Genomic DNA, 16,165 nt, shown 5'->3' on the forward strand with positions numbered 1-16,165 from the left:
TTTGAAATTGAAACTCTTAAGTATCAAGAAAAGCAGAGCTTCATAAATCTGGGAGACAGATGCTTATATTACCTACTATTATTAAAAATCATTTAAAAGCTCAGACTTGTACCTGTAATTGCATTTCTTCCCTATTTTGCTTGCTCCCTGAAATGAGTGCCATCATTGGCTAAAGCCAGATATAAGGTTACAGAGACTAGGTAATTTTCCCTGTGAAACTGTGGCAAAAAAAATGTTATTTTTTTTTTCCTTACCCCTCCCCTCCAGACAACATTCACCACGATTTAAACTGACAGTGCCCAGTCCACTTCAGCTATTAAAGAACATATAAACACAAAGGTATCTGTGGTAAAAGGCTGAAAGAAAGACTGGAAATGTTCCCCATTGTGCTCCTGAGCCCTACTCTGTGTGAGTAGTTGAAGCTGATGCAAGTTCTCCATGTAAAGAGCCAGCAGACTCTCCATGCAACAAGCCAGGGCCCCTCTGCCTTCCAAGTCTGCAGGGGGGACAAGGTTGAAGAGATACAGGCCTTCTCCTTAAGAACTGGGCTGGTTCTGGCTTATTTCTTTCCTGCTTTTGTCACAATCCCTCCTCATCTGCCCAAAAGCAGTGTACTGCGAGGTGATCAAAATGAGACCCTGAGGAAACTTTCAAAAGGACAGGGAGGTAAATTTTCAAATTACTGCACAATACTTTTAGGTCACCAAAAGCAGAAAGTAAAATTCCATATGAGTATTGCATATTATAATCACTTTCTACAAAGAATTTCTTTCCAATGTGAAGATCTCAACTTTCTTCTATCAGTATTTTGTAACTAGTGAATCACTGTCAATGCATTACTGACCCATCACCCCTTTCCAAGCCTTCAAATATAAAACACCAAGAAAATCAAGACCAGATACAAACCACAGCCAAAACAAAACTACAATAAAATTCCACGTTTTCATAATTCTTCACACATAAATATCTTCCATCCTGCTGACTTGGAAACTTATTCTGAGGTAGATATAGCTTTGAAGTTGTCAGAGGAAGCCGTGACAAATAGTCTGATGCAACTTCAACTCAGTTTTACCATATACTGCAGTTCAAATAAAAGGTAAATGAGGCCGTATTACTGGGCTATGGTCAAAGAGATTTAGATAAGTTCTGAAATAACTATGTGGCCACATTAATAACTCCCTTAAAGAATATTCCTGTAAGGGCAGTTTTAAAGACTGTTGGTTTTTACTCATGCAGGGTTTTTGGTTTCAAGCTAATAGGACTGTTCTATAATTATAAATTAGTGATAGGCAAAATATACTCCCTTTTTTAAGATCTGCAAGATATTTTTTGGTGTAACACTGTCAGATGGCATTTAATTCTTGCCAAATCTCAACAGCATCCTGAGCTTAACATGGGATCTTCCTCCAATACTACTTTTGTTCTGAGAAAGGCCTTGATGCCTCCTTCCCTCCATTTTCAGGCCATTGTCCCTTGTTCTGTCCCTTGCTGACTCACTGTCAAGCCTGAGACTTTTTGTGGTTTGAAAGGGTCCCATTTCTCTGCTTCCTCAACCCAGCTGCCAGTGACCAGAACTCCTTTCACTCTTACATTTTCTGCAGGCAGGATATAGACAAGCTTTTTGTCCTGGCACAGCAGTTATTCTGGACAGATAATACCGAAACACTACATTATATAGTAGGAACATAGTAGGAAAACAGTAACTCCTTTGCATCTCAGTCTCAAGCTAGTAAAAAGTGTCAAAGCTATGTGAGGGAAGGAAAATTTTAATTTACAAAGTGCTTTGGTTAATGCTGTCTTTTGGCTCCTTTAGAACACATCAGGAAAACGAAGAAGCAATTGCAGAAAGTGATTTCACTTCTCTAGTGGTAGTTTTGTAAATTTGTATGACTGTATTATACCCTTTGTATAAAATCAGAGCCTCTTCCTTAACCTGAGACTACACCAAAAGAAAAAATCCTTTGATTATAATGCAGGTTTAACATTTTCTCTAGACGGGGCAGATTTCCAAATGTAAAGAGGATATTGCCAGGAAAGATCTACAAATGATTGTGAGTCAATGACTTAAATAAAATCTCAATTCATGTCAGTCCCAATACATATATATGTATTTATATATTTATATTGACCCATGTTGCCTGAGCCATAAAACTGTAATCAGCTTTGGGTTTTTCATGCCAAAGGCAGGGGTAGCTTCATGTGCAATGAAACACTTGCATTTAATCGAGACTCCAGATCTGGATTTTGAGACAGCTGGAAACTTTTATTAAGTACTGGCACTTCTTAAAACACTATTTGGATTGAGTCAAACTACATCAACTTTAAAAAAAAAAAAAAAGTTAGAAAAAAATTATAAAAAGGGGATTTTAAAACCTATTATGCTGAGAAAACTAATCTTACTTTAATTTATTCTATGAGTATGCAATCTTACAGTCAAAAAGTTTACACAGTAACGTTATGTGGACATAAATTTGTCCATCCTTTCAGAATCCCAAAGTAGTCTGTTGCCATAAAATTGGCTGGTCTGTGCTCTGAAGTTAAGAAAAAAATGCACATGAAATACATGTATATATGCATATTTATATACACAGACATAAAAAAAAAATATCAAGGTTCAAGACTACTAGACTATTTAAAGATGGAGAAAAAAATCCTTTAAAATTTCGCTGCAATCACTTATATAGCTACAATGATTTATCATCTAAATTATGTCCTCAGTTTGAACTCTGATTTCTAGGATTTTTTTCTTTTTCATGTTCTTGGCTGGTCAGATACACACTGATGGCTTCTGATGTCTTCTAGATATTCTGGAAGCTGTCTGTGCAGCACACAGAGAAGCACTTTTTGGATAATTAATTTCAGTTTGTTCTTCTCCTATACAATTTTATGAAGCAGAAGTTATACACAATCAAGGACTTGCAAGTCTTGTCTTCTAATAGAGGACTTGTACTTACAGCACAAGGACCTCTAAAATTAAAAATAGAGTAGCAACATTTCATATACCACATGCACTGAAAGAAAGTTTTAAAAATCCACACTATGGGAGATACAATTTGCCACTTACATCTGTTATCATCTTCCCTCTGGTCTTGTTTCTTTCCCTGTGGTTAGCTCGTTTCTGTTTTTGCTGCAGAACTCGTTCCCTGGTGGTGCGGTATTCCAGAGCAAATTCACTAATAATCTTGCAGAACTTATTGATGTTGACTTCACGTATCGCGTAGGGAGGATGGCCCATAAATAACAAAAATGAGTGAAACCTGGAAAAAAATGAGTTATAAATGTAAAGGGAAAAAATCCTTATTGATGGTCTCTTGGAAAAAAAACAACAACCCTATATTTCACTGAATCCATTTATTACTTTACTAGCTCCCATAATTTCCTTTGTGCTACAGAATTTTCATGGATGCTTTGCATAACATTGGTATGTTTTATAATTAAAACCATGAAAGTCTAGCCTATGATAACTTCATCCTAGTCTACTTTCCCAGGCTGATGCAGGAGATAAAATATTTATGGAACTCCATCACTTTATATGACTAATTTGGCACGTGAATGACCAATTTAATTTCTGTTATAGAAAAAAAATATTTATTAAGTTTCAATTCTATTTATTTGTATTAAGCAACTTCAAAGAGGCTCTTAGGACTTTGGGCAAAGTCTAGACAAGAAGAATGCAGATTTACAGGCTAGCAAACACAAGAAGGAAAGAATTTCTGGTTCACAACACTGACCGTAAAATTATATTATCTACCAAGTACATTAGTTTGGGACACTCTCAATTCACAGTTTTACTGCTTCTGTGGCATTCAGAACTTTAGCACTATTTGCAATTTTTACTATTGCTTCTATACTGCATGATTTACAGCAGTACACCAAATGTGTAAAAATATATGAGAATTCCTTTTAACTGCAACTTGAGGACAAGAAGTTTTCCCAATCTTAGAAAGATGCAAGTATAGCAAAACATTTTTAAAAACTATCACAGCAGTTGCAGGATATCAGAGGAGAAAGTTGATATTTCTTTTACTTCACAATGCCTATGATAAACACAATAGGAAACTAATGAATTCACTTCCCTTCCACTGCAACTGGGATTTCTGCTTACTTGTGGCATAAACCCTAAGTCATTACAAAAACGAAAGAAGAACTGAATCAACTTCTCAAGAGTATACCCACAAATTTGGGATCATTTGGAATCAGTTCTTAATTTTGACCACAGCAATTTAGAAATTATCCAGAAGTCGGAAAATCTCACAATTTCATTAAACCCAACTGCAGATCCTAAGGAGAGGAATCTTAAATCTGCCTTCAGCTGGTATTAGCATAAAACACATAGTCAAAGATCTTGCAAATAGGAGTGGTTCTGCCTACAAAAGAGCTCATCGTACAAGACTGGTTTCAGCTTCTGCATATGATGAATTTGTCAACAAAACTTCATTTTTTGCTACAGTCTCTTCTTTTTTATCAGACAGTAAGCCAATCCTCCTTAAAAAATAATCCAGGATTGAACAGAAAATGTATCAACTTAACTACAAACCTGTTAGTTTTTGGGGACTAGGAGGCAAAAGACAGTTATTGCACCTTGGGAATAAATGACTGCCTGGATGATTGTTTTTATTAGTCAAAAATATAGAAATTTCTGGAGTGGGGCTTGGAGTAGAGTTTCTTCAATGGAGACTATAACAAAATATGCACCACATACAACCCAGCAACATTCCCTGCAGGAACAGGCATTAAACACTTACAAAACACATATCTATGATGTCATAACTGTTATAATTTTAATAACATGTTATAATTTTACCAAGTCATTTACTATCAAGGTATTGCTGTCACCAATATAATTCTGTACCTGTTAATTATTCTTCTATGAACAATCTTCAGGATTATGATTCGTTCTGCACAGTCTTTAAGGAACTCAGACATTTTTTGCTTTAGACTTGGCTTCATTTCATGCTTTGCTATAGCCTTAAGGTGATCCCATGATGCTTTGCACCGTCTTTCCATCTGACACAAGTTTTCCTGGAGTTGTTCAAAGTCAACCTGAAAAGAGAAAGGAAAAGAAAAGGTAACACTTGAAGTGAAAACACTGCGGTTGTATACTTGGATATCCAAACAATGCCATCTGTGTGTATGAAAGAGTCAAGGTAGTAGGAGCACAACATCAATTAACATTATTAATTATTAGTAAAACAATAAAAAATAGCTTTCTCTATCACACTATGTCTAGGCATGTAATGTTAGTAAGGAAAACTGAAAACAAAGAAATATCCATACACATATATTTGGTTTTATTCCTGGAGGCCTAACATCTAAAAAAGGGGCAAAAAAATATTGTGATATGTTTTCTCCCTTGCTAATAACTTCATGGTTGCACCAAGCAACTGCATGACTCAGTTCTTTCTGAGGTAATACAAAACTTTCTCTTTTTCTAAATCCTTTTCTCTACTACTCAAAGCTTTTTATACCCTGTTTACTGCTTGCTGCTGTACCCCGCCAACAATTCTCCATTTTAGGAAGTACTTGGATCTATTCCCTGGTCATGCACTGACTTGTTAATAGATGATCTAGTTCTAATCACAAAATTCACGGGCCAGAATTTTTTAAAGCTCTATTGAAAGTATGTGTTATTTAGTGATCTCAGCACTAACTTTCATCCCTTGATATACAATACGAATTTACTGGCTTATAATGAGATCATGTAACGACTCTGAAAGTCTCTCAACACAGTTAAAAAAATGATTGCACCTTACAGTAACATTCATCAGGATAGAAGCCAACACATTCCACAGAAAGTGAGGGAGAGTTTCTTCTTTATTCATCAACCAAAAAAGGTGTTCAAATCGCAATACTCTTACAGGAGACACTCAGGACGTGTTGCTAACAACTCAACAAAGTGTATCAACGGCCCAGCCACAGCACACAACAGATGAGAAAAATAAAACTACCCAACATGTTCTGAACTCTGAAGAAAGGAAAAAAAGATTTTATAATACCACTTCACAGTTCAGATGAACTCAAGCTATAAAGTACAGACTTAGCTCTCAGCTTCTAAACACATCAGTGCTTGGGATGTTACAGTCTCATAGACTGTAAGTTAATTCCTTAATGCTAAATGAAAACCAGTGTCAGGGGTAGGTTTTATTTCATTCTTCTTAGCTGTGTGCAGCATCCACTGCTGAGACCTATACTGAGAATAGCCATAAGAAATGCATTATTATTAAAAAGCTCCTGGTATTGATTTGATTTGTTTATGCTGTGATTTATAAAGTGATGAATTTTTCCTCTTCCCAAGGAAATAGAAACATCCTTTGATCCACTCTGCTATTCAGAAAAGCCCTGCAGGCGGAGCAGCTGTGGGGTATTTGCTTTCCTTATATCCATATCAATGCATATGTTAAAAAAAAAAGAAGTCCTTTCCAGGTCAGTATTTTCACTGCTGATGATAAACACATTGCTGCTCTCCACAGATGGTGTATCTAAAACACACATGGAGAAAAATACTAGCATTCCTGTTAAGGAAAAAAAAAAATTCCAAGGTTTAGGTCTTCTCATTATCCAACCTGGCTGAGGAAGCATCTCAGCCTCTGTAGCTGAGAAATTTAAACTCAAGACATTTTATGGCAGACTGAGTTTTAATGTATCAAAAAGCTCTGAGGTTCAGGCCTGTAGGGGTTCAAGAAACATATTTGGAGGACAACAAATCTGGGGGGAACGTGGTGAATTCCTGGCCCCTTGAAATCTGCCAACAGTCAGCACATTCACAAGAGTGGGAAGTTCCAGCAGGGACAGCAGCTGGCAGGTTGGGCTAAGGGACACTCATGAATTTTTCGAGCATAAACAAAAATTCAGTCTTCTGTGCAAGTCCTAAGGAGACTGCAGTAAGAAAAAGACCACCTGAACTCTCCTGGAACAAACCTCTGTGGAGCACAGGTGTGCTCAAGCAGAAGCTGTAAACTCCTGGAAGGAGTAACATAGGAACTCCAATACAGGACAATGTAGGCAAATGTACAGTGCCTGAAAGAATGTGCCAAACCTTCATGGAATCTGTGTCCGCCAGCTCTCTAGTGTTTGGTCAATTGCTTGTGGACAGAAAGGAATATACTTGCAGAAAAACATCCTCATGTGAAATATTAAAGTTCCAGTTTTTCTTGGATTCAATCAGGTACCCCATCTGATACTTTAAGAAATGCTATTTCACCAGTGCCAATTTTGTGTATAGATGCAGAATCCATGACATTTCAGTCTGCTCCAGGTCTGTGGTTCTGCTTAGGATATTACATACAAATATAACAGCAAGAGTGATGAGAAATCCCAACTACAAGAGATCCTCAATCATGTGTTCATATGATAAGGAGAACAAAAACTTGTGTGGAGTAATAATTCCAAATATTCAATATATTATGCATAAAGAAAACATAAAAAGGCATTTCTAATACCATTCTACCTCTTTACCAGTTCACACAGCATTGCTAAGGGAGCATGGATTGCACCTTCCGATTTATGTGCTTATTTCCAACACTTTACTAAAGGAATTACTGATGTATAATAGTAGAGAAATATGAATCCTCTTTTTTGTTCTTCCTTTCTTGGAACAAAAGATGCACCAATTCTTGCCTGCAGGTGGATGGTCATGCTGGGACTAAGAAGGAACTCAGGGGAGTTGTGGCTCCAGGAGAGCTCAGCATAGGAGGTACTCAGACAAGAATTGCTATGGCATTATTTTATAACTATGCTCCACTGAGTAAAAGAAAGCAGTAATCTGAAATAGTCATTACAGCTTTCTTCCCAGACAGTAGTGTATAGATATTGTACCTGCCCCAAGGATTTGGGGGAAGGTGGAAACATAGATTCTTCTTCCTGCTCAGTACATATGGGTGCAAAAGACATGCAGCTTGCTGCCTGAATAGTTACCTTCTGCTAAAATTTTTAAAATTAATACATGTTCTTTTCTGCAAGAAAAAGAATGAGTGGTCTTAGGCTGTTATGCAAAATAGGAAAGTCCTTTCTTTCAAACACTATGAAATGTTTATTTTAATTTGTTAACTAATTTAGAAACAGCAACTTTCTAAATGGTTCTGGGACATATTTGATATGTTCGTCATTTCTCTGGCCAGGTTCCTCTCCATTCACAATCACACTGGATAAAAAATATTCAGAACTATTGGTATATGTGAAATTTCTTGCCAGGCCCACTGTTCAGTCTTCTGAGAAGTGCCTTAGTCGGCACTGTTTGATCAGAGGGGAGTAGCCAGAGACAGTATATGCAAACAGGATGTAAAGGCCAGCTTATGTGACAAAAGCCCCTCAGAGTAAGCCTCAGTAAACCACTGCCCTAAACTCACTAATGGGCAACTTTAGAATTAAAAATCTATTTTTCAATTTAACACAGCACCATATTTTGCACAGATGACTCAGAACAAAGAATAAAACCCTCCAACCACATGCCAGAAACAGCAGCAGTCACTTTAATCACTTTATATCATTATTTACTGCTTGCTACCATAGAAGCAGATGACTTTGCCATAAACAACAAAAATAAAAAGAATTCTACCAAGTTTCTCATTCCACTGGGCTGAGAATTCAGTACCTCGTGACAGACCTACAAACAAACACACCAGAACACACCAGAACAAACAGCTTCTCTTCTCACTGTTTTTCACCTGACTCAAAAACTGCCACCACCATCAAATGGCTCATCATTTACTTCCCTGCTTGTTCTGGTTCCCTGAACTTTGGTCCTTACTAGGCCTATTTTTTTCAAGTTCAACTCCATTCAATACCATATGCCATGTATAAAAGTTTAAAACTTTCTCATTCATGAAATACTATACCATGCTCCAATCATTCAGGCAGGACAGGGATCAGGGAGCCTTTCTGGTCTTTGGGTTGGAGTGTTATTCCTCTGTGTGGCCACAAATACCTCATGGCAACACAGGAATTGCACACTTTATTATTTGTTGGGACAGAGAGGAATGGCTGCTTTGGGAATTAAATGCAGCAGTTCAAACCTGAAATGCCTTCCACTATATATTCCCCAGGGAAGCATATACAACTCCAGGTATGCTCTGCCATGCACTGCCATCAACTAGAGCCACTGTGAGATAAGAGGTCATTTTTCTTCAGCTTTCCCTTAGCTGGAATGTGCTTTACAAACACGTTTCCTCTTCCAGCTAAATCTCCTCTAGTCTTTGGGCTAAGCTCCCCCACTGCTGCAAATACAAAACCATCCTAAAGTCAAAGCTGCTGCACCTAAATACACTCATGTTTCCTGCCTCCTGTGTTAACATTCAGCTCTTCAACAGGGTCAAAGATGACACGCGTGGATTGAAGCAAAAAAACCCAAAACAAGTCAATGAATGGAAAATGATGAAGCACTTATTTTCAAAATCACTGTATCTAAAGTTTGGTTCTGAAGGCCAGTGAATAACTTACTACATAGCCTCAGCATGCTTGTGTAAGATTTCTGCTGTTTGATACTCTATTATTTATTGGTATAGCTTCCTTCTTTCAGTCGTGAACATATAAAATCCAGTTATTTTCTAAGGAAGACCTGGATCTCTGCATTTTTTTCTTAGTCACAAGGTGCATTTTAGAGAAGATGGATGCTTTCACAATGACATGTTGTCTTAAATGCACAATAAAATGACAACTATTTTATTGTACCTCATAGAAAGATATACATAACCACACACAAGCTTTCTCTTTTCAAAGTTCAAGATAGTTTCTTCAGCAGACCACAGTCTAGTCTGAGCTGTTTATAATTTAGGGTCAGACCGTTCATTCTCACATTATTACAGGGATGCGTTCTGGCAGGGAACATGAAATCTTCCTCTTTTCCTGAGTTGGTGCAGTGCCAAAGGAAATTCTGAGAATTGCTCCTTGCAAACATACTGTCATCTGAGAGCAGTGACCTTCTGTGGCGTATGTTCAAAATTTTGTCTCCTCTAATATTTCCAGGCTGGTTTCCTTCACCAAGTGTCACAAGAATTACCTCAAGACCCTTGTTAGTCTGACTTGCACACTGTGGGCATGCATTTTAAGTGAGACAGATGCCAGCTCCCTAAAGCAAGCAATACGTAAAGAAGGCTCTGCCCAGACATTTCTAATTTTAGTGTATGAGGTGGCGTCCTGAGAAAATAATTTTGGGAATGAGAGCACCTGAATCAACCCACTAATGAAAAATTACAGGACAGAGGTGGCAGAGGCGCTTAGTGAGGTATGACCAGATGAGTCTGTCCAATTGTACACAGATCTCTACTGCATTTTACTTCATTAAACAATATCCTAACTACATGGGATCTTTTTGCAGATGCTGTATGGCTGTTCCCACAATCTGGGACAAAGGGGACCCATACCACACAGTGGTGACGTAGGTCCATTCAGGTAGTGTTATGTCACCTGCAACAATTCCGGCAGTCGTATCACCTGGAATGTTATTGAAACACCACAGTGCCATCAGGCACATGTGCTAAACTTCATCTGCTCTCTTTGAGACACAACCTCAAAGTATCATTTGCCATGTAAGCTCCTTCCCCCTTGCCCCAGTATGCTCTGCAGCCAACAGGATCTGCCTTTCCCTGCTCTGCTTTCACCTCTGCTTCTGCTAGCCCATGCCATAATCCGAGGCAGCTGCTGGCATCACAAGGAATGACTGCAAGAAACCTTGCATTCCTGGACATTTTTTCCATGGAAAATAATTTGACTTTTGGCATTTATTTTTGTTTGAAATAATGTAGGGAAAACATACTTGAATGATAACTGCACACAGATACCTTCTGTCAAGTGAGACACAAGAAACCCCACGGAAAGAGTACAGGAGGCAACATGATTTTCCCTAACATTTGTTTTTAAATTTTTTTTTTTTCATCCTTTCTCTCCTTTCCACTGTATCAGGCAGAAGCTACAGCATGTCAAATATCACTTCTGTTCCAGCCAGCTCCTGCCTCCTTATGCCTCCCTGCTCGGAGGGCAGGCTGCTGCAGGCTTCCTTCTCCCCTGTGTATGCCTTAGGCTCATCTTAAGTTCTTTCCTTTCAGCAATCCTTGTCCCCTCCTGTGTTGCTAACATTTCCTGTTTCTTACTTTTAAAAGCTGCCTGCTTCTCCACTGCTTAGTAGCTGTGAGTGTCCTGTGCCCAAGTGTCTTGCTGCAGGGGTTAAAAACCAGACAGAAGTTGGACTTGATCTTGTAAGTCAATTAAAATCAGGGGAAGAAAATGACAATTATAGTTAATCTATAGAGCTGGCCAGTTTTCAGATTCACAGGGGAAATATTTATGGGTTAGAGAGAGAAGATGAACATTTTTAATAAGGACACATTTTTTATTCACTAACAGAGGAGATATTGGGGTTGAGACAACCACTTCCCAAGGAAATTTCTAGGAACAACATTCGATCTTAACTGCAGAAATCTGTGGGTCTGCTTCAGTATTAGGTTCATCAGTTTTGGTAAAACTTCAATGAAAAAAACAACTTGAAATATCAAGAAAATAAAAAGGGCAAGTGATTTTAATAATGTGATGCTAAATAACCAGTGCTGTGCATGAATTTATAAATGCTTTTATTTATCTAGAATTGTATTTTTTCTCTAATTTTTTCACTTGTGTCTGTTTTTTTGGTGCCATTTATGACTTCAGTCCTTCAGTAAAAAGCCACAAATTTTGCAATAACTATACCATTTTGTTTCTGGACTTTCTAGCTCCTTTTTGGTGGGGCAGCCTGTTTTTCTTTATGTTTTTGAGTTTTTTTCATGAACTAATGCTCAGGAAATTCTTATATGATGCGCATTACAGGGGAAGGGGCATCGCTGTTTATCTACAGGATGGAAATTGTTTAGCCTTTGTGGTTTCTGAAAGATGTTTGTAGGCAAAACAGAGCTCAAAATACAGCCTAATCCACAGTGATATATTAGTTCTCCTTTCCTGTCAGCTTTCCTAAACCAAGATTTCGCCTTGTCTGCGAACATTCCCTTGAAGAGGGCAGCTTGGATGGCTTCCACATCCTAACTCTCTGATTTGTGGCAGCTATGATCAAGTGGGAATAGAGCTTGTTACAGTAATCCATCAGTGGTTTAACACATGCAGGAACATCCCAAGGAGGGAGACTTTGGGCGACATGGGGAAGGTTAAGGCTATAATTTCTCTTAATGTGATTTTGTCTGGCCTTTTTAGATTTTTGTCCACTTTGGGCAGGGCCACTGGATCAGCAAACCACAGACTGAAAGACTGTGCTCAATTTTGCATGCTCTTAGACCTAATTTTTTTTCTTTTTAAGTGACAGCAGTAGGTTAAGCTTTCTTCCACTTTCTATGACTGAAAAACAGAAGAACCACTTGGGAGAATATCATACATGGTGGTGAGAATTTTGGAAAACAAAGGCTCTTCTCCTTTGTGGTAATTTTTCTTCATAGCGATTAACTTGATCTCAATCTAAGAAAAAAGGGAAATAACTTCTTAGCAAAGAGAAGAACCAGGAAATGAGAAACCAATATACCTAAATGTTAAAAAACTAAGAATCACTCAAATAAAAACCAAAAACAGAATAGAAAGTTAAAATCTTCCAAACATGAGAAACCAAACTCACTGAAGGCAATAAACCAGAGCCTAAACATATGCTGTACAAGAGGAAAACTAGGAGAAAAGAGATGGGATCTAAAGAGGAAGTATTTCATCCGACTTCACCACAGAGGATGTTGGAGAAAAACCTACTTTGGTGCTCCTTTCCTTTTTCTGTATTATATTTTTAAGAGATGAGAACTAATAGCAGTTTTGAAACCTTACTAGCAGAAACAAATGTTGGAGAGAGATGGTATCTTACAAAGCAGTAAACAAATAGAATACAGTAATTCTAACATCAAAATAAAGAAATTGAGCCACTGGTTAAAATGAGTATGAAAATGTACTTGGTAACTTGGAGAATCAGAGGATAGCAAAAGTTTGGCTATCCCTAGAAAAGTAGCAAAGTTGATGCAGAGGTCTAGGTTTCATTACTTTATCTGGTAACTTGGCTGAAATGATGAGTGACAGGAAACTTAATACATAAAAATAACCACTATGTTCTGAATGCTTATAAAATAGGAAATAGATAAGACTAAGTAAAGAAAATTAAATTTCAAAATCTTTTCAAGGGACTCATGGGAGGCCACCTATGAATTGTGAGGCTAAGAGAGCAAAAGAAGAGAAGGAATACACCTTGATTCTCATTTGTTGACAGGGCTAACAGCAGGCGTCTCATGGTTTGTACTTTGTATTTCAAAATTATCTGGAAACGAGGAAGCACATCCAGATGGTAAAACCTACAGATGGCAGGAAATTATTTAGATTAATCCTGACTGAAGATTATTAGGGGTTTGAGAGATAAACCGTAAATCTTCTTCAGCAGATCATGGTCACTGCTGTAGACTGCAATGAAGTGCACAGTGCACAGCAGCATCCGACTCTGTTGAGAGTTCTGAATGCTCTGTCAGCTCAGGAGACTGCCTGGATGTCCTTGGGAACTGCCCTGGGACAATGGGTGTCCAAAGGCAAAGGGTAGCAGCAGTCAAAGAACACAGAGAAAACCTCAGAACATCTAACAAAATGTAGCACAATGTACAAACATACATTGATATACATTGATAAGGAGAGGCTGGGGTACTGTACTTACTACTGTTTAATACATTCTAAAAAAGTAAGATGAAGGAAAAGTGTGGAAATGGTCTTATAAACAAAAGATATAAAAGGATCATTTAAGACTTAGACAAGCATCTGAGCAGCCTGGTTTATCTGGTCTCGCACTGAAAAGGGTGATGGATCATATGACCTTCAGATCCTTTCCAACCTAAGTTATTCTGTTAATTAGAAAGAAAAAGTATTTTTACTGCTCAGTATGTTCAGACAGTAATTCCTGAAACCAGCAAATTGAACAGCAGAAAAAAAATAGATTATGAATTCATTGTTGCAAGAACTGCACTAGGAGCCAAAATAAGATTTCATTTTTGCAGTTTAAAAAAAAAAAAGTATTGTATTACACAAATGTCCTGGATTGTGAGGGCAAACAGAGTTGTTTGCCCCCAGTTTCCAGCTCCTCTCAAAACATCCAAATAAGGTGGCCTTTGGAAAAGTAATCATTCCTCTATTTGATGTACATAATTAGAATTATGGCTCATGAAATAACATTTTTGTAGGAGAAATCTTTCATTCCCTTAGAAACTTGTCCTCTTTTGTCAAGCAGCTGGTATTGGCCACTGTCTGAATCAAGACACTGGACTAGAAGAACGCTACAATTATCGGCTGTAATTATTACCATTTCCATGAGACATGACTCCTAAAGAGAATTTTTATGGCTGCTATCTCTGGAGATGCTCAAAACCCACCTGGACTTTCCTTCTGCAACCTGCTTTAGATGAACCTGCTTTAGAAGGAGGCTGGACTAAGTCATATGCTGATGTCCTGTCCAACCCCAGCAATTCTGTGGTTCTGTGAGTTAAACCAAGTATTTCAAAGACTCTTTAATTCTGGAGACAAATTTTATTAGTAAAAAATTAATTCCTTCCATTCGATTTAAAATACAATCAGTCATCTGCCTTATAAAAGAGATTCCCCCAAGCCACAGAATAAATATGTTTGAAGATACTGGTCAAATGAAGTTTTGACCTGAAAATAGTTCCTAATATTTGTATACATTAATAATGTACATAACATTAACATGGCTGTCTTAACCAATGGCTGCCTAAGAGTGCACTGATGAGGGAACCTTGTGACAGACAGAAATAAAGTTCAGAAGAGGGAGTACTGGTGTCTTTGGAGCTCAGTGCAAATGACACAAGGAACACACATTTATAAATAGTGCTGCAACCACAGAGGATCAAAAAATCAAAGAAGAGAATAGAAAAAAAAATCTTAAATATTTCTCTTCAGAGAGGTGTTATAAAAATGTACATATAGATGTATTTACCTACTGGACATACCTTGGCTGACCTAGTGATGGCCCCGATCTCTGAATAAAGATCAGTGCTGTCTGGGAACTTTTCTACCACCATAGTGCAGACATGGTGCAGGAGGGACTGTTTGTGCACTGTGTCCTTGACTTCTGGAACCTTCTCGAGGTAGCTCAACTCAAAAGCTTTGGCCTGTAATGGAAAAAAAGACATTAAAAATAAAAGGACATTCAAAATAAAGACATTAAAAAAAGAAATTAAAAATAAAAATGCTTACTCCTTCCCATGCAGATTAGTAGATAAAAATGATAACCAGTAAGGGGCAGAGGGGAAAGAAGAATCCTACAGGAGAGGAAACTCATTGCTTTTATTAATTTTTAACTTGCTGAAGACTAGGCCTAAAATCAGTCAATTTACAGTGAAATGACTCATGACACAGTTCTCACACTTTGAGTGCAAAGCATCAACACTACACTTAAGGGAGTTACACAAGAAGAGTGCTTAGCTCCACTTTCCTTCAGATTATGCTGAAAGAGGCAGCACACAACACAGAACACCCTAACACAGAATAAAAGCATATTATATTCCCCAAATTATTTTTCTGGCACAAAATAAATAGTGGGTTGCAATTTTTACAATGGTTTTGACTACTGTTTTTTGAAGGAGAAAAGCTGCAGGGGAAATGCTTGGACTCAGGCTTACATTGGTTCCATTCAGAAAGTTCCCAATGGCTAGCAGAGTAGAAAGGATAAATCCCAAAGTTTTGTTGTGCTCCAGTTGGTCCATTCCCTCCTTCAGGTCTAGCAGCGGTTCTGCAACTTCCTACCATAAGAACAGAAACAAGAAAGTGAAGGTTAGTTTTTAATTCTATGGTTTAGATTAATTACTGCATAAAGTTCCTGAACTGGCGTCTTGCAGAGTGTAAACTGGCCATGTGTGCTGGCTTTCTTCCATGTTCCAGCTAATAAATCACATGCAAAGACAGCAAAAAAGTTCATAAAATATTTTCCTACTGTTGTTCCTTTATGTATGCAACTGCCTTACTTGTCCTGGGGACTATCCTGTGATTCCAAACAGGAGAATGCTGCTGCATTTCAGCTAAATCCATGAACACCCCAAGCCCCAACTTATAAAAAAGCTTCTTAAAAGTATTTTCCTAATCTTTGAACAACAAATTTAAAAAGTTAGAAACTTTGCTGACTTAAAATTTGTAGCTTGACTCTACAGATTTCTTCAAACGATAGCCA

General features: G+C 37.8%; 1 protein-coding gene across 3 annotated transcripts in view; it reads right to left on the reverse strand.

Moving 5' to 3' along the window:
* The window catches only part of FHOD3 (formin homology 2 domain containing 3), a 374,811-nt gene that overhangs the window by 27,227 nt on the left and 331,419 nt on the right, over positions 1 to 16,165 (reverse strand). For all 3 annotated transcript variants that reach the window (XM_041475887.1, XM_041475885.1, XM_041475888.1), the window contains 4 exons: positions 15,621 to 15,740; positions 14,949 to 15,110; positions 4,853 to 5,043; positions 3,065 to 3,257 (listed from right to left, as the gene is read on the reverse strand). In XM_041475887.1, the coding sequence (XP_041331821.1) occupies positions 3,065 to 3,257; positions 4,853 to 5,043; positions 14,949 to 15,110; positions 15,621 to 15,740 (666 nt within the window). The remainder of the gene's footprint in view (positions 1 to 3,064; positions 3,258 to 4,852; positions 5,044 to 14,948; positions 15,111 to 15,620; positions 15,741 to 16,165) is intronic.

Source organism: Pyrgilauda ruficollis, unplaced genomic scaffold (assembly GCF_017590135.1).
Source record: "Pyrgilauda ruficollis isolate IOZ18807 unplaced genomic scaffold, ASM1759013v1 scaffold37, whole genome shotgun sequence".
NCBI classification, from domain to species: domain Eukaryota; kingdom Metazoa; phylum Chordata; class Aves; order Passeriformes; family Passeridae; genus Pyrgilauda; species Pyrgilauda ruficollis.